This window comes from Triticum aestivum, chromosome 5A (assembly GCF_018294505.1).
Source record: "Triticum aestivum cultivar Chinese Spring chromosome 5A, IWGSC CS RefSeq v2.1, whole genome shotgun sequence".
Taxonomy (NCBI): domain Eukaryota; kingdom Viridiplantae; phylum Streptophyta; class Magnoliopsida; order Poales; family Poaceae; genus Triticum; species Triticum aestivum.
This window is the reverse complement of record NC_057806.1, coordinates 705,548,233-705,566,734: the sequence shown is the minus strand read 5'-3', so window position 1 is coordinate 705,566,734 and position 18,502 is coordinate 705,548,233. Positions and strand designations below refer to the sequence as shown.

The 18,502-nt window shown below is 46.3% G+C and overlaps 1 protein-coding gene across 1 annotated transcript; it reads right to left on the bottom strand.

Annotated features, from left to right (window-relative positions):
* Positions 1-725: 725 nt before the first annotated feature.
* Positions 726-2,809, bottom strand: LOC123101851 (polyphenol oxidase I, chloroplastic-like). Its single transcript, XM_044523116.1, has 2 exons — positions 2,003-2,809; positions 726-1,758 (listed from the first exon to the last, which is right to left on the bottom strand). Exons 1-2 carry the CDS (start codon positions 2,807-2,809, stop codon positions 880-882), a joined length of 1,686 nt encoding a protein of 561 aa, XP_044379051.1. The 3' UTR covers positions 726-879.
* Between the last annotated feature and the right edge of the window lie 15,693 nt (positions 2,810-18,502).

The window sequence follows — 18,502 nt, the reverse complement described above, 5'->3', positions numbered from 1 at the left end:
AAAGAAGAAATTTCTTATTGATCTGAGTAGTCTATCATCCATATTAAGCCATGCTATCACAATAAATTAGTTGAGTGCAAATATTTAAAATCACTAAATATTGTTGATTACATTCAAATATTTTTCTTATTGTCGGACTTTTAGCCGTTTTCCCAATAAATATGAAACTATTGGTTAGCCGTATAATTATAAAAAAAATACATCAAATATGAACATATGTCATTCCAATCTTTATTAAATTCAGTCCATTCCAAAATATTATTAAGAAAAAAATTAAAGAAAAGTATGTTGATGTAAGAAAAATTAGGTGCGCATGTGGATTCATCGAGTGTGTACAGAACACCATAAAAAAGGGGCGTTTTGAGCTTTATCCTTCGACAGTTATTTACTGTAATATAATGTAGACCATCAAATATGAGGGTCACCTGATGGAATGCCAGATGTTTTGGCTTTGGGGTAAATTTTTGCAAATTTCCTTTTTTTCATCTATATTGTACATAATTTGGGTATGTACAAGATACATTGCACTTCCTTTCAGATTTACAAAAAACCAAGACAAAAATTATCATTGCCGCTTTAAAAAAACGAATATCATGGATGTACTACAGTATAACAGACATTAGCTCGCATTATTTCTTGAATTCTTTTATAGTACATCAAATCATTTTGGGCCGGTTATTTTCGGGATCCAACAGCCCAAATTATGCAATAATACAACATATCTGTTTGTACTAGTTTTTTCTGGCTTTTTGCGGGGGAATTTCACACAGCAGATCAATTGGGTCACTACTTGTTGATTCACTACTCGTTGATCACTTCCATAACTATAATCTCATTCGAAATTTACAACACATTATGTAATTTGTTGCTACTGTAATCTCACTCCACCATGTACACTATTCTTAGGCTTCTGATCTTAACCTTCCCATGTCTGGGGACTAATGTCACGGTCACAGTCTCATCACCGTCTGCATCCAAATCTTCCAAGAGCTCGTTCAACGCCACCCTCATGCTTGTTTCTACAATCATCCCCTTCCCCGTGCCATCGATACGGGGATGACTCAAGCACATGTAGCTCCCCGCCAGTTCACGCCCGCTAGGCTCCACCTTCTTGTGCTCCATGGCGTTCACGTAGACGTCGAACTTGACCATTTCTGTTCCGTCTGTCTCAATGCCCTCGATCACCAGTACTTCCTCACGTGCCTCCTTCTCTTCCGTGCTTCGGAGCACTTGCAGTCGTCTTACCTCCACGGTCACAACTTTGTGAAGGGACAGTGGGAATCTGACAGACTTGAGCAGGGCTTTATTTTTGCTCACGTTTGGAGTTGTAGGTGGGCGTGCGTCCACCCACGGCATGCCAACGCCATCAAACTTGTACCGGAGCTTCTCTGTGTCGAGCACGTCGCGGACGGTGATCCGCACTAGGCGAGACTCCTCGTCGTAGAAGAGGAAGGAGGAGTCGAGCCAGTCGGGGTCCACGAAGTCGACATGGCCACGGTAACCATGGGCAGCGCCGACTTGGCGCCATGCCTCCCACAGGCGGTCTATGTTGCTGTGGTGTGGGTAGAAGAGTGGGTCTCGGCCGGCCGAGTAGTAGGTTCCCATGTTCTCCACATTGGTGAGAGCTATGTCGCCGGTCCAGGTGTGCACCGTGTTGTGTGGCGACAGCTCCACTGTCCCAGGGCCTGGCTTGTCAAACTGACCAGCACGGAAGGGCTGGCCATGGAAGAGGGACGGCAAAGCAGCATTGCCAATCATCTGAAATACAGTTGTCAGACAGACCGGATGTATTGTTTAGTGAGGAATCATATTATATATGTCCACATAAACCTTGGTCTGAAATTACCTGTCGTGTAAACAGATATATCTAGCACTAAAATATGTCTAGATACATTTTTTTGAGCCACAGAAAATTACGGACGGAGGAAGTACTAAGTAAGCACGGAAATGTTCCGGAAAGTTCAAAAATAAAAGGAAGTAGTAGCGTACGTAGGTGACGCACCTGCTTGTACATGGTCCTAAGGTTGTGCTGGATCTGCTGCTCGTCTGTGCGATTGCTCTCCACGCCGACGAAGTCCAGGTCCACGAGACGGGGTGGCGCGTGCCTCGGGTTCCGAACGGGGTCGTAGAGCGGCGACGAGGAGTTGGCGAACTCCGGTGGCATCCGCATCCCCTCCGGCACGTCCCAGCTCCAGAAGGGCAGTGCGAAGTCGGGCTCCCCGAGCAGCTTGGCGGCGATGCGCTCGAAGAAGTAGAGGTACGCGCGATGGAACGGGAAGAAGAACCACGAGAAGTGGATCTGCATGTCCAACTCCGGGTTCCCCGTCTGGCGGTAGGAGCCGGTGCAGTAGGCGCAGTGGATGTTGGCCATCTGGTAGAAGCTGCGCGGGTCGGTGTGCGGCAGCGCCTTCATCAGCGCGATGGCGCGCTCGTACTTGGCCATGTACTCCGCCCCCACGCCGTGCACCGGCCGCCGGACCCTGAGCGGCTCCACGGGGTCCGGGAGAGTGAAGTTGATTGGCTCCGACGACGAGGACGCCGGGGGGCAGCAGTAGAAGGGCGGGAGCGGATTTGGCGGCAGCTTTGGCTTGCGGCACGTGTGGAGGCTGGTGTGGAGAGACCCGCCGACATTCGTGCCGCCGCTGCCGTTGGTAGTAAGTGATGCTATGTATGGACGTAGGCCGGAGACTGCGAGGAGCGCTGTTGACAGAGAGGAGCTGGTGTAGACGACCGTGGCAACGGCGCAGAGGACGAGGAATACGCAGGCCGCGACCGCGAGTGGAGCACATGCGCCTCTACTACAGGCCATGACGCTTTAGGTGCTTTGCATGTTGCTTCGAACCGCCAGGCTATATATAAGGACTAAGGAGCACAGGCGAACTCAGAACAAAAATAGTTTCGGAATGTCTATTCATTTGCTGACTGATTTTTTTTTAGGAACCGGCAGGAGCACTGCCTTTTTCTTTATAGAAGAGATGGCGAAAGGACGCAATTTACAGAGGGGCGAGCGTTTTTTAGGGAACGTCGCAGAAACCACAAAAGACCAATCAACCTAGAATTTAGATTAACCAATGCCGGCGGTTGGCAGGTTGCCGGCAAACGCCAGGTCGCACTGATTGATTGCGTCTAGGGCTAGAGCCGCCACCTAGCGATGCGTCAGCCTTTGTTCAGTGAAAACTTGTCTGTTTCGCTCCTTCCAAACGGACCATATCGTGTAGATGATTCTTCCACTGCGCCTCTTGCGCACTTGCTTGGACTGGGAATTCAGAGTCTTGTCCCACCAGTCAGACACATTTCCTGGCTCCGGGAGGAAGCCTGAGATTGGAACGCCTTCGTTAGTCCAGGAGTTCACCTGGTTCCAAACCGCGACCGTGAAGGGACAGTCTTTGCATAGGTGAGTTGTTGTTTCTGGCTGCTGAAGACAGAGCATGCATCTGGGATCGTGAGGCCATCCCCTCACGGCCAGCATATCCGCAGTGAGAATTCTTCCATGCAGTGCTAGCCATGCGAAGAACTTACACTTGGGCTCAGCGTTTGCGGACTAGACCTTGGTCGTGTCAAAACGTGAGTAGGAGCCGAAGAACTGCGCGCCGTAGGCAGAGGCGGCCGAGTAAGTCCCCGAGGTGGTTAAGTTCCAGCGAATGGTGTCTTCTTGGTCAAGGAGGAGGGTGATCTGACTAATGTGGTTCCAGAGAGACACGAATTCACCTAGCTGCTGAATGGTCTGCAGTTTGGCCACCGCCCTAATCCAGTTCTCGTTCATGAGCTCGTTGTGCACCGATCTGTTTTTTCTTGAGGCAATCTTGTAGAGCTCTGGAGCGAGGAGCTTGAGCGGACCTTCACCAGTCCAATTGTCATGCCAGAACAAAGTCTTCTGCCCGTTGCCCAGCGTAATAGAGGTACATGCGCGGAAGAGGCTCATGTCTGATTGGTCACACGGCAGCTCTGATCCCACCCATGGCCTTTCTGGGTCAGTCCATTGCAACCACGGCCACCGTAGGCGCAGGGCACGGCTAAATCTCTGCAGGTCCATGATCCCTAGGCCGCCCAAATGCCTTGGGCGGCAGACTGTCTTCCAGTTAACAAGGGAGTGGCCTCCCGAGGTCTGAGTTTGGTCTTCTTTTTGCCAGATGAAGGCCCGAATGATTTTGTCGATCTTTCTAAGAGTCCCCTTCGACAAGTTTAGAGCTGTGATGTGGAAGGTGTCCATGGCCATGAGGACCGACTGAGCGAGTGCCACCCTGCCAGGCTTGTTGAGAAGCTTTCCTTTCCATCTTGGTAGTCTGCCTGCAAACCTATCAATGAAGGGTTGCAGATCAACACCTTTAAGACGACGAAAATGTAGGGGGAGCCTCAAATAGCGTCCCAGGAAGGTGGCAATCTTGGCAGGGAAAACCGACAGCACATCTTGGAGGTCAATGCCGGCACATCTGATCGGGAAGACCTCGGTCTTGCTCAGGTTTGTGATCAGTCCGCTTGCCTCCCCAAAGGTCTTTAGGATTGCCGAAATCGCGTGAAGCTCATCCTTGTTTGGGTTCGCAAAGATGCCCGCATCGTCAGCATAAAGGGAGATCCTACATCTGGCCGTTCTGGCAGCAATGGGCTTGAGGATGCCTCGTCGGGAGGCGAGTTGGAGAATCTGCTGAAGAGGGTCAATGGCCAAGATGAAAAGCATCAGAGATACCGGATCACCCTGGCGGAGGCCCTTTGCGTGTCTGAACATCCTTCCGGGGTTTCCGTTAAGTAACACTCTTGAAGAAGAGGACGATAGGGAGAGACATATCCAGTCTCGCCATCGTTGCCCACAGCCAAGGCGTTGCATGACCTCTAGTAGGAAGGCCCAATTTATGGAGTCGAAGGCTTTTGAAATGTCCAGCTTGAGGAAGAGGCTTGGGATGTTACGACGTTGTTGGTCCTTTATGAGATTCTGTACATGCAAGAAGTTGTCGTGGATGGATCGCTTCTGCACAAAGGCACTTTGGCATTTGGATACCAGTGAAGGCAGGATCAGGGCCAGTCTGTGGGCGAGGAGCTTGGAGAAGATCTTGGAAAGGCTATGAATGAGGCTGATTGGTCTATAGTCTCCGACCACCCGAGCGTCCGCTTTTTTTGGGAGTAGAATGATGTTTGCTGAGTTGATGAGGGAGGCACCGTCACCGCGGAGATTAGCAAGCTGGAGGATTGCTTGAACGACATCATGCCGGATGATCTCCCAGCATGTTTTGAAGAAGGCTCCAATAAACCAGTCTGGGCCAGGCGCTTTGACAGAGGGCAGCGAAAAAACCGCGTCTTTTATCTCTTCCTCGTTGAAAGGCACATCGAGCTCCGAGAGATCATGCGAGGTTATCTCGAGGTTGTCCCAAATTAAGCTTGAACGTCGTGGCGTGGGGGTGCCCAAATGGCCCCGGAAGTGGGAAAGGAGCACCTGCTCTTTATCTTCCGCCGTGACGGCAACACCGTGATCCGAGTGCAGCGACTGGATGAAGTTTTTCCGCCGTCGCCCATTCACCTTGGCATGGAAAAACTTTGAGTTGACATCGCCCAGCCTGATACCCGTAAGTCGTGCGCGTTGGCGCAACTTAACCTTCTGGAAGGATAGGAGGCCGAGATAAGAAAGCTTAAGCCTGCGTCTTAGCTCCAGCTCTGCAGGGGAGAGGGACCTCCCCTCCACGGCAATGTCAAGCCTCCAGATTACCTCCTTTGCAATGCCAATCTGAGTGTTGAGGACTCCGACTATATCTCTTTGCCATTTCTTGAGAGCTTTTGCAGTCCGTGTCAATTTGATGTGGATCTTTCGGATTGCATTGGTTGACTGCACTGGTTTATTCCAGGCCATGGCCACCGCTTCCTTGAAACCAGGTAGCCGAAGACAGAACTCTTCAAACTTGAAGGACGGGCGCCGCCGCACCTCCGTGTCCCCCAGGAGGAGCAGCGGTGCATGATCCGAGCAGGCAGATGAGATGGCCTGGAGGTGGGCATTTGGAAAAAGCTCATCCCAATCGTCGGAGTGGAAGAAATGATCAATCTTTGTTAGCACCGGGTTTTCTTGAGCATTGGACCATGTGAATTTACGGCCTGAAAGCCGCATCTCTTTAAGCTCGAGGTGATTTAGCGCGGAGCGGAAACTGCCAATGAGGCGGTTGTTAATGTTTTGGTTGTTCTTGTCAGCCGCTTTGGTGATCAGGTTGAAGTCGCCAAGAATGAGCCACCGGGGCTTCACCACATGCTTCAGCCCTCTGAGCTCGTTGATGAAAAGCAACTTGTCTTGCTCCCCCTGAGGGCCGTATACGCATGACAGGGTCCATTCAAGGCCATCAGCCAGCATGGTGACGGTGGCCGAAATGGATCCATGCGTTGCCTGGAAGTCCGAAAGGCGGAAGAAAGCGTCGGAGACGGCCATGATCATGCCCCCCGCCCCTTGACCCGACGACCGGGAGGACATGGTAGTTAGCAATGAAGGAGGGGCCAAGCATGGTTGCAATGAGGGAATCGTCGGCGTGATCGAGCTTGGTCTCTTGGAGGCACACAATGGTGGCTTGGTAGTCGCGGATAAGGTCGTGCACGGCGTCACGACGGGCAGGGGCGTTGAGGCCACACACATTCCAGCACAGAAGCTTGACATTAGGTTGCGCCATATGGGGAAATGTAGATCACGCTGGGTTCGAATACAAGTAACATGCATTGAGGAGGCACACACGGATGCCAGGTCACGGTTCCGTTGGCACGGAGTTGCAAACACAGGGATGACATAACTCGAAAGGAAGCAGCAAAGACAGTGCTACGAGCTACGACACGCATGGTAGGACTACACATTGGCAACAACGATGGCCTCACTGGCAGCTGCCTTCTTCTTTCCTGGCTTGTTCTTGGCCGCCTTGACATGCTTCGCAAGGTTCTCGATTGCTTGGATGACGGGAGCAGCAAGAGGCGTGTTGAACAGCGCCTCGTAGGCTAACTGAACCCCAACATCCATGTCTGATTCCGGGCCGAGCAGGTTGCATGCGCGGGCAATCAGCTCCTGGACCGCCGAACTGCCCTGGAGGCACTGCCGCGTCTTCCTCTGAGCAATCCGCCTGCTCCTACGAGGCGAGGAGAGATTGATGCCTCTAGATCCTCGGGTCTTGGCTGGCTTCGGCACCAGGGCAGGTAACAGGGGCGCTGCCGGGGGGCGGCGATGGAGACCAAGAAACGGCCCAGCTCGCCGACAACAGGCGAGAGAGAGCTCTCCGGTGCCACGCCATCAGCAGGCGCGGGTGCACCCGCCGGCACCGAAACATCATCGCCAAAGCTGCCCGCCTGGACAGGGGAGGTCAAAGAGGAGTCTAGCCCTGACGACGTAGCCAAGGCATCGAGGACAGGAGAGGCCGACGACGGGGGCACCACAGGCGAGGCGAGTTAGGGTCCCAGGAGCGCCATGGGCGGCAGGGCGAGGCCACCGGAGTGCGTCCAGGAGTGTCGCAGCAGGGAGACGAGTGGACCGCTGTCGCCGGAGAAGCGCAGCGACTCTCAGACGCCAAGCCGGACAGGGGAGGCCGGGCGCCAAAACCCGGAGGGCCGTCATCGATGCTGAGCGCTTCCTGAGCGCCACAAGGCCCGTCGGACCAGGCTTCCATCCCCACAGCCACAGGCGCGGACGTGCCGGACTCCAGGAGCAAAGGCGGCACCTGACCGACAGCGGCCGAAGCCGAGGCAGCCGCAGCCGGCAGGGCGATAAAGCGTCGCAGCACGGCTGCCTCCCGAAGCACAACCTCTCACAGCGCCAGCCGCTCGTCAGCCTCCTTGCCACCAAAGACCCGTCTGACCTTGGCCTCGGCCATCGCCACCACTCCCATCTTCCTGAAGCAGCCCATGGCCGTGGAGGAGTCGGCCGCATGGCAACGCCCGCCGCCGTCCCGATGGCCAGCTGCACGATCGACGCGCCGCCGCGGGGAGCGAGATCGTGGCCGCGCAACGACCTCTCCGTGGCCGCGCGAGGCCCGCCCATCACCAGGGCCACCCGACCGGCCGTCATGGTCGTCGCCTTCATCATCGCGCCTCCACGGACGCTGCTCGCGGCAGGCGCCGGCGCCGCCACCACTGGCACGGCCGCGCGGTGTACCCCACACCATGGTGCCGCGGGAGTCGAACTCGCCAGGGATGACGACATCATCAGAGGACACAGGAGCATGGCCGTCGATGGTTCCGCGGTGGCAAGGCGGGAACACGGATGTCGGAGGGGAGTACGCCACATGCTGGCCATCTTGCGTCTCCGCGTCGAGAGGGGCTGAAGTGTAGTCCTCAACCCGCAGCAGGTGGACGATGGCACCACGCAGGCAGCGCGCCGGCTGCCGCGCCGAGATCGTGACGCCATCGGGTACACGCGACGTGAAGGTCAGCCAGACCACCTTCGGGATTCTGCTCGGATTGGTCGTCCACGCCCAGAGACCGATGTCACGCGTGTCCGACATGGAGATGGAGCGCTCATCCATGACGTCCAGCGCGCAGGTGCGGCCGATGACGCGCTCGACGATGGAATGCATCCAGACGTAGGCGGGCACGCCGTCGAGGATGAGGCGCGCGCGGAAAGGCATGGCCGCGCCAAGCGGCCTCCAAGGCTTGATGAAGACCCGCGTGCCGTCGCCCATTCGGAGCCGGCCCTTGTCCAGCGCAGCCGTGCAGAGCTCCTTGCTCTCGAACTTGAGGAGGAACTCCTCTGGGTAGTGGCTGCTGACGGCGACGTCACCCCGTCTCAGGCGAAGACGGTCACGCAGCAGCCGCTCCACCACCGCCGGGGCCAGACGACGAGGGGCGTCCACCGCCTAGGCAATGGCGACCGTCTGCTCCCAGGTGCGTCGATCGCGGTCGATGTCGAAGGTGGCCGCGATGATGCAGGTATCCTCCTCCGTCCTGGACTCCGGCGCGCCAAGGCCATGCTGAGCCATGTCCCGCGCAGGCGGAGTCGGGAGGGGAGGAGGGCAGTCCAGGCGGGAGGCGACCACGTCAGGCCAGGAGCGCCCCGAGCGCGACCTGCAGGAAGGCAGAGGGCAGGGCGGGGGCGAAGGGGGCGGCGGCTCGTCGCGTGCAGTGCAGAAACGAGCGCGGTGGCTTGAGCGGTCGCAAGCAAGGCAGCGCAGGGGCTCACGGCAGGAGCGGGCGCGATGGTGCTTGCTGAGGCAACGAAAACATCTCCCCCGCTTCCTCCTTAAGAAGAGCAGCTTCCTCTCTTCGGCCAGGCTGTCGCCGAGCCCGGCCGGACGCCCGTCGCGTCGGCGTAAAGAAGTGTCCCGTCGCGGACGGCGCCTCGAGCCCACCGTCGTCCAGGGCGCGGCGCGCCCATCCTCCACTGTCTCAGGGACTGGCCCGCCTTGAGTGCATCCGCCATGAATGCCCCCGGCAGGCGCAACCACCATGGAGCGGAGCCGGGGCACCTTGAAAGCCACCATAGGCGCGCAGGAGCCGGAGCCCCCTGCCGAGTCGCACGCGCAAACAGGCGAGGCAGGGCGTGGCAGCGACTCCGGGGCCGGCAGATCGGAGGCGGACTGGATCTAGCTTACCGGGAGGTCGACGAGGCTTGAAGCAACGATGATGGAGCCCTGGCGCCGGGAGAGGAACCAAGGGGCCTGCGGCGCGAGGATGGTTGGCCGGAAGGGGGGTGGGGGTAGGCTGGCCGGCAGCATCGGCAACGGGGGCGGCGGCGGAAAGGCCGCCGAGCGCGTCGCAGGAGCAACGGTCATATCAATTTCGATTGTTAACATATGCTGACTGATTTTCGTTTGGGGATTCGTCAGATTTTTTTTTTCAACTTGCACGTACTAGCTTCATCCTGGTTTATTAGTCCCGTCATATTTATGGTCTTATTTTGATCAGGATTTTCATTAATAAAATATAAGTTATACATATAAGAAACAACATCATCAGAAACTATGTTCGAATACGAATTCAATAACATAATTTTTTGTGACATGCATTAATATTTTATTAGTTAGATTTATGATCAAAATTTAGCGCAAAATACGAGTGAACCAATAAACAAGAACGGAGGTAGTATATACGTGTCCAACTAGTGCATCAATTAGGTACCTTATATATAGGATTGTTAGTATTTTTTATTGACTCGGTCATGTAACTAAGCAGCCTAGCACAAATTGAACCTAACTCAAATGGTTAGGCTATTTGTTATGGAACCAATCCATCATGTTCTGAATTCTGGACTTGGCATTGGTGCTCATAATTTTCTTGGTTTATTTTAGACTTTTCTGTGATGCTTGTTCAGTGAAGGAGACATTTCCATCGACCACTAAGGTATATGTGATGACTTCATCAATCTTAAGATGATGTCAGCTTAATCTTTCTAAGATACTCATAGGAGTAAGGTTTGCGTGCAAGCATTCATAAGGATGAGTTTATATGCATATATATTAGCACCTGAACATGTATTGTGTTAAAAAAAACATTAGGCAGCCTTGCTGATATTTATACCGATGTAAACCCCCTTAAATAATACTACCTTTATTCTAAAATTCTTGTCTTACATTTATTAAAAGACAGATATATCTAGTTATATTTTAATGTCAGATATATCCGTATTTAAACAAATCTAAGACAAAAAAATTGGGGTAAGCAATAGGTCATATTTCTATGGCTATCAAATAGCTTTTCGTCTACGTAGAGTTGTGCTAGTACTACAGACAGAATCAATCAAGTTGATTGGGTTATCTAGCTAGCTTAGCTACGTACGCAAACCGCCGGAATAATGAATCAGGGGGGTTGCTTCGGCCAGCAGCGGGATTGATCGGAAGCGGCTCTTTCTTTTTTTAAAAATATCAAAATCTATTATCAAAATTCAGTAAAAGTACAAAGCACCTCGAACATAATAAAAATTACATTGAATTCCAAGACCCCAAGCAACCACAACTGCCGCCAGAACGAGCTGCCTACACGATGCTGTCACCACTCCTCTATCAGAGCCGGCTTGATCTTGTCGATGATAGTTGGAAAGTCTTCATGCATGTGCCCCTAAGGACCAGTTCTTCGGAGCCGCAGTCATCGCCGATGAACTCTTGAATAGATCTAGAGAACCTGACACTAAATCTCGCCACTAGACAAGAAACCCTAACCTCACCGCCCCAAAGGGACGGCAGGAATATATGCCAATGTTGCATCGTCGTGTGTCGTCCGAAAATACTTGGCCTGTGGGGTGGACAAATAATTGGTATATAGAGCAAGATGGATTTTTAAATAACGGAAGGTCATATCGGACGACGACTAAATAAATTGTCTAGCTTGTGGAAAGAAAAGTTCGCATTCATTATCAATATTCGGAAACTCACGCCAACATTACAGAAAGGGGAGATAGTTTCAAAACTTGGGTCGAGGAGACAACCACAAAAGGTACTTAGGGAAGTCGTGTTGATATTATAGATACGAAGATGTCGCGAGGACGAACACGAGTGCAGTAGCCCGTGTTACTGACGCCGAAGACACAATGTCATTACTCGGATTGGGCCAACATGTGTCACACGAGGGGGCCCTATTTGATGCCTTTCGTGTCAAATGTTGAAGCTTCGCACATGGGAGTGTAGGCCAGCCCATTCTGGCCAAGCATGGTACCTGTGGTTTTATTTTATTTCTATTTCCCAACCGGTTTTTCAGTGATTATTTTTATATTTTTATATATGTCAAAATAAGATTATTCATCATATACTTGAAAATATCCAGTCTAAATATTGCAAAAGTGATACGTGTGTATTTAAGAAATGATCACCGTATATTAAAAATTTGACGTATATGAAAATTGTTCACCATAAAATAAGAAATTTTCAATATATATCACAAAAATGTGCCGTGTCTATTTGAAATCAAATCTAAATATAATGGAATATTTTTATTGTATAGACCAAAATAATATTAAAGTAAAAAATAAAAGGTGAAATAAAATAAAAATAAAATTAGAAAACAGAATAAACAAAATATTTAATAGTAAAATTAAAAACCATTGAACTCCAACGTAAACATGACTAACTAGTAAAGAAACACAAAAAGAAAATCAAGACAAAAAACGAACAAAAAAACGCTGCAAAAACACAACAAAGGAAAATATCAACTCCAAACTTATAACTCGGCCGGCCCAAATCACCTCAGTACAAACCGAAGACCAAAATCGCATTTGTAATCTTTAAAAAATGACCAAAATATTCTTGCTATGTGTAAACTATAGTCTGATATCCGGCCTACTATTAATTTAGGACAGGAGTTTATCCATTCGTATGGTTTAGCAAGAAAACTTATATTCACATTTCCTTCATTGTTTAATTTTTCTATCAGCCGAAAATTAACTTTTTTCATCCATTATTTGCATGTTGGGACATGCCTATATATTGGAACCTGTATATCACATATGGCAGAAAGCAGGAATAGCTCAATTGACCAAAGTGTGTGGCTGTTAACCACAAGGTAGGAGGTTCAAGCCATCATTCTAGCACTTATTTTTTTGGCTCTTTTTTATGTTTTGTAAATTCTCACCATTTCCCTTCTTTTCTTTTTATAAACTCAAACCATTTTATCGTCCTTTCCTTTTTTTCTAAAAATCTCAACATTTTTTCTTTAAGGGATCTAATAAAAAATTCATTTTAATTTTTTGGAAGTTCGAGCCCGCCTTCTAGCGCATTTTTTTTGCCTTTTTTCTTTTTTCTAAATTACACCAATTCTTTTTTTTCTTTTGTAAATTCACACCATTTCTATTTTCCTTTCTTTTCTATAAAATCCCAACATTGCTTCTTGTGGGGATCATAATTGTTTTGAACTTTCAATTTTTTGGGGTCTTTTTATCGTTTAGTAAATTTTCACCATTTCTCTCTTTCTTTCTTTTTTGTAAATTTTAACCATTGCTCATTTCCTCTCTCTTTTTATAAATTCCCAGCATTGCTTGTTGTCTTTTATTTTTCAATTCCGAACACTGCTTCTTGTTCAGGTCAGAATGTTTTCTTTTTTTGGCATTTTTATTTTTATAAAAATGTATAAAATAAAAGTTCACTATATAATAAAAAAGTTCTATGTATTTCCCAAAAATGTTTCATGTCCATTTGAAAAGTTCTCACAAAAGAATGAAAAGAAAATATTGTATAGAAAATAATAATAAAAGAAATGGAAAATGGAAAATGAAATAAAAAGAAATACCAAAAGAAAACTGAGAAACAAGAATAAGAAAAGGTGGAAAAAATAAAAATAACAAAGAAGCAAAGCAAGAAAAATCATAATGGAAACTAGAAGACGTTGCAGAAACCCAGTGAATGAAAAATTAACTCCGAGCTACTGAACTGGGCTGACCGAATCCACTTCGCTACAGGCAGTTCCCATCTAGTCTGGTTCAGTCTCGATTATGATTTTCTTGTCGTCGAATTGTTGGGTCTACACGGATATAGGCCCAGAAAGCGAGAAACATACAGGAAAAAACTAGAGAGAAATGACAAAGACAGAACATTTTTTTGACGAGAAAAGAGAGATTTAATTGCTTAACTAGTATGGTCACAATCATTTGTGAACAACAAATCAATCTTCGAGGTACCCGATCTAAGCCACACAACAATGCGCTTGTTATGATAACCTAGTTCAGCAAATTATGAGCCATGCTGTTGCACGTGCGTCGTACAGTCGAGATGCTAAAGTCGGGGCCCTGCTGGACGAGTTGTTTGATCTCACCGATGATCCCAACATTTGGCTAGGCGGTCAACACTCGCCTCCATAATGGCCTTGGCTGCAACCTCCGAATCAGTCTTGACAATGAAAGGTTTGGGACTACATTCTTCGGCGAGAGTGATGCCCTCCTTGTAGGCATATAGCTCCCTCCCTCGATACAGATATTAACATGACGATTGATGAATAGATCAGCCGCCTCGATTTTGTTTTTGCAAATATTTTCCAAAATAATGAGATTTTTTGTACATTTTTTGATTTCTCGTGATTATTTTTTGAAATCATGAACTTTTTCAAATTCATAACATTTTTTGAGTTAGTGAATTGTTTTCCATTTTTTCCATAGACTTCAAATTCATCAACATGTTTTTTGTACAACGAACTTTTTCAAATTCATGAACTTTTTGTATTCATGAGTGTTTTTTTCTATGAATTTATCTTAAATTTGTTAGAAAAGATTATGTTAGCAGAAATTTTGGAATTCATGAACTTTTTGTATTTCGTGATAATTTTCAAATTCACTGATATTTGTATCAGATTATTTAACCTTTTCTAATTCTCGATTCTTTTGAAAAGTCAATGGTCAAGAACTCAAACTGTTAGATGTCTAGGGTCAGCCTTTGAACCAGCAAGCGAGCCAGTAAAGATATTGACCGAGGGAACCTGCCTGCGACCGAGAGCAATCATATGAGCTTTATGCTTTAATGGCCGACCCAATTAACCATTTGCGTGGGTGGCAACAAGCTCAACCGGCCCCTTAGGCTCCATATAGGACAGAGCAAGCAGTCAAGCGGTACCTTTTGCGGGAGACCTGTAAGGTTTACTGTGTGCAAAACCAAACAAAAAACAAAAAACTAGGCCAAAAAACAAACCAAAGCGAAATTTCACATTTTTCAGGTTTAAAAGTTGTAAACCATTTCCGGGTTTTTTAGTTGGAAACCGAAAACCATTTGGTTAAACCGAGTTAACCAAATTGAAGTTTTTTGCGTTCAAAAGCTAATGGGCTGCTACATATATACTTTCTAGCCCATTTAGTGCTTCACTTTACTTGATTAGCCAGACTGTCTATCCAACGTACGTTCTTTATCCTTTTCTAATTTCTTTTCCTCATTCTGATATATATCATGTATTTACATGTTGAAAATTTATGTGATGGCTCAATAATTTGTGTAAACTCTGGTTAGCTTGGTTATTACCAAAACTGAACCGAAAGTAAATGGTTATTACCGAAATCAAACCGTTTCTATGTATAAAATCGCATAAATCGAAATATAAAAACCGTATAATCCATAAACCAAACAGAATCAAACCAAAACAAATTGAATGCACACCCTAACGTATGGGTCAGTTTTGTGGGCGGAGAGTGCGCCCAGTGGTGCGTCCAATCGTCACCCCATGCCGCTTGATGGGCCCTCTCTTAGAATTCCTTTTTTATTTTATTGTATGCATTTTCGACATTTAGATGGTTTTGTTGCTTTTTTGGTTTTCGCCCGGCTTTCGCTAGGTTCTCAAGAATTAAAAAGAAACATTTGTATAGAAAAAAATCTATGCTTTCACGAGAAAGATATATTTAATTTCCACATAGGCACAGATTTGTTTCGGTACGAAGCACAACTGTATTTCTCTGGAAGGAAAGTTCGTGATTTTCTTCTTCTTCCAGAAGCACAAACTTGCTTCTCGTGGAGATACAAATTTACTTCTCCGCGAAACATAGCCGTGCTTCTTACAAAAGCAAAAAAGTGAAGTTTTTCTGAATGCATAGATTTCCATTAGCGAGAAGCACAATTGTGCATATCAGAAAGGAAAAAAACATGATTTGTTTTCATCCACGATGAGCACAATTATGCTTCTCATAGAGGTGCAATTTTGCTTCCATGCGTGAAAGGAAAAACTTAATTTTTTTTCCTTTCACAAGAAGCACAAGTTTGCTTCGCATGGAGGCACATAAGTACAATTGTGCTTCTCGGAAAGCGACAAAGTGGAAGAAAAAACGTGCTTCCGGCTCTAATTTTTCTCTGATTTTCGTCGTGGAAAAAGTTTTCTAAAATCTATTAACATGAGATCTAGTTTCAAAAATCAGGACGCGAGAAATCTGACAGTGAAAACGGTACATGATTTGGACGCACGGTTAAAGAGATAAAACATTTTGAATAAAGGAATCTATTAAAGTAATCATACGTTACCACAAAGTGACACACATGTAGTGCGCCATTTGTCATAGCCTAAGACAATAGGACTGACCTTTGCAATGAACACCCCTTAATAGTGATTTCACGTACAGGAGCTCTCGTCCAAACAGGGCATGCAGTGAAGCGATTTGTTTAGGCCAGCCCATTTCTACAAATAGAATCATAATTACCCCCACCATGTTTTATGAACATTCTAGAAGGTTCTGTGAACCTGGATTTTCTTTCTCTTACAGGTTTTCCGTTTTTTTGTTGTATCCTTTTATTTGTTTTTCTATTTATTTCCTTATTGCTTTTTATATTTCTCATTTTCATTTCCCTTTTATTTATTTTTTTGCCTTTTATTTTTGTTTCTTTTACGTTTTTCAAGTTTATTTTCAAATAGGGCTGGATATTTTTTTTAATATTGTTATTTAAAAAAATATTTGGGGGGTTCAATTTATGCTCAAGTTTTTAGTTTGCAATTTTGAAATATGTTCAGAAAATATATTTCAGAGTTTTCAATATACTTGTGTGTTCTTAAAATTTTGTTCATAAATTCAAGAAATGTTTGTACATTTTAAAACTGTTCAGATTGTGAAAAATCTCTGTTTTCATTTTTTCTCACAAATTCAATTTATTTGTGTGTTTCAATATTTTTGCGCATTTGAAAAATTATTCATAATTTCAAAAAATGTTTGCACTATAAAAAAAATCTCAACATTAAAAAAACCCCTTTTTTCAGGAATGTTTGGAATTTTCGAAATTTGTCTCAGTCAAAAAATGTTGACAATTTTAAACAATATTCATGCTTTTCAATAGAATTTGAAATTTCAAAAAAAGTAAGTTATTATTTTTTTTGTATTTTCAAACATTACGCGCATTTTAATTTTTTTTTCACAATATCCAAGGTATGTACCAAAAATTTAACGAATTGTCCGGATTCAATGGTGAAAAATATTAGTAGAAACCGCACGTTAAGAAAATTGGTAGAAAATGTTGGGTTGGGCTAGGCTAGGCCTTGTTTTGTAACTAGAAAATGTTCAAGATTATCTAAAAATAGTCATCGTGTAATATCAAATGTTCAACGTTATTCAATGGTGGTTTCGAACAAGTATTTTTTTATTGGGTTGGGCTAGGCTAGGCCTTGTTTTGTATTTTTTGACACTTATAGTTGCATGTCTAGTCATAGACATGCAATAGCCCTCCTGATAAAACACAACAGGGTTGTTGTCAGAGGCAACACTTGCAGTTGATTGCCTAGTGATAGTGATAGACATAGAACTGCACCTCTCCCCGATAAAGCACCATTAAGTTGCAGACGCGTTGAAAACATGCAGTTGCAGACGAGATGCGACACTTGCAGTTGTGTGCCTAGTGATAGATATGAAATTGTCATCCTCCCCTAACAAAACACCACCAAGTTGCAGTCGGATTGAAGACATGCATTTGCAGTCGGGGGTGACAAATGCAGTTGCATGCCTAGTGGAAAAAGTGCACGTGCAACTACCCCCTAGAGTTGTGTTTGTGTTGAAGACATGCAGTTACAGACAGGGGCAACACTTACACTTGCATGCAACTTTCTGTGTTTTAGCACTTGCAGTTGCAGGTCCGAGGTGAACGTGCAGCTGCAAAAAATGGACATTTTCCATCTGGGGATAGAAAAAATACATTTCTCCCACGGTGGAATGGATCATGTCATATGTTTTTCTCGTACTATAGGAGAATAAAAACGATAAAAAAATGCAACTAGTAGTGTTGTAGGGTGTGTGCACATGAGGAATTACACATACATATATGGGAGCATTAACCTCTAAAAAACAGCGTACAAAACATGACATGACCACACACAGACAGGCAAAATGAGACCGCACAGTCGTAAAAAGGCACATGAAACAACGAGAAAGCTTTAAAAAAGAGGGGGGACTATACAGAAACTCACTGGTCGACAACGCACGCGTGTGAAAATGAGAAACAACACACATGCCAAAGGAAGAACAAGACTTTATCTCAACCGTAAAAAAACAGTACTTTATGTAGAATTAACATAATATATATCCGATGGTGAAAGACTTAGATGTGCCTTAGATAGTACTCATCTTGAATTAGTATCATATACTTTCTTTAAACTGTATTTCCCAAAATAATTAAGAAATTTAAAACTAAAAACTGAATATAAAGTAAAAGATGAAAAAATGTGACATAAAAAACACAGAAAAAAGACAAAAAGACCAGAGTTCATCCGCTCCACCGCTTCCCGCGTCGTGCAGTCGTGCCCGCAACAAAACAACAAGATAAAAAAACAACAAGATAAAAAAACGAATGGGGCCTAAAACAGCCCTAAACAGCAGCACACTGGACCTGCCAGCGTATGTTTTCACGAGTCTCAAGGCAACATTGATCCAATGGCTCAGGCCATGACAGAGACTTTGCTAAATCTGAGATTTAACAAGTCCGTATAACTAGAGTGTTTTGGAATACAGACAAAAAGATAATAATATCTCAGCCCGTGCGGCTGTATTGGTCGATGATTAGTAATGTAAACTAATTGAACAAAGCAAGTACACAGGTGCCTGAAGCAAGCTTATAATCACAGCTTTAGATACACTAGTAAGCATGTACGTGTAACGCACGTCTCAAACATAAAACAAGTGAATTCACACAAT

Excerpts from the sequence above, each read along its gene's own strand:
- LOC123101851 (XM_044523116.1), bottom strand. The coding sequence starts at position 2,809 with ATGGCCTGTAGTAGAGGCGCATGTGCTCCACTCGCGGTCGCGGCCTGC. Across the intron at positions 1,759-2,002 it reads TTAGGACCATGTACAAGCAG|ATGATTGGCAATGCTGCTTT; the intron begins GTGCGTCACCTA and ends ACTGTATTTCAG.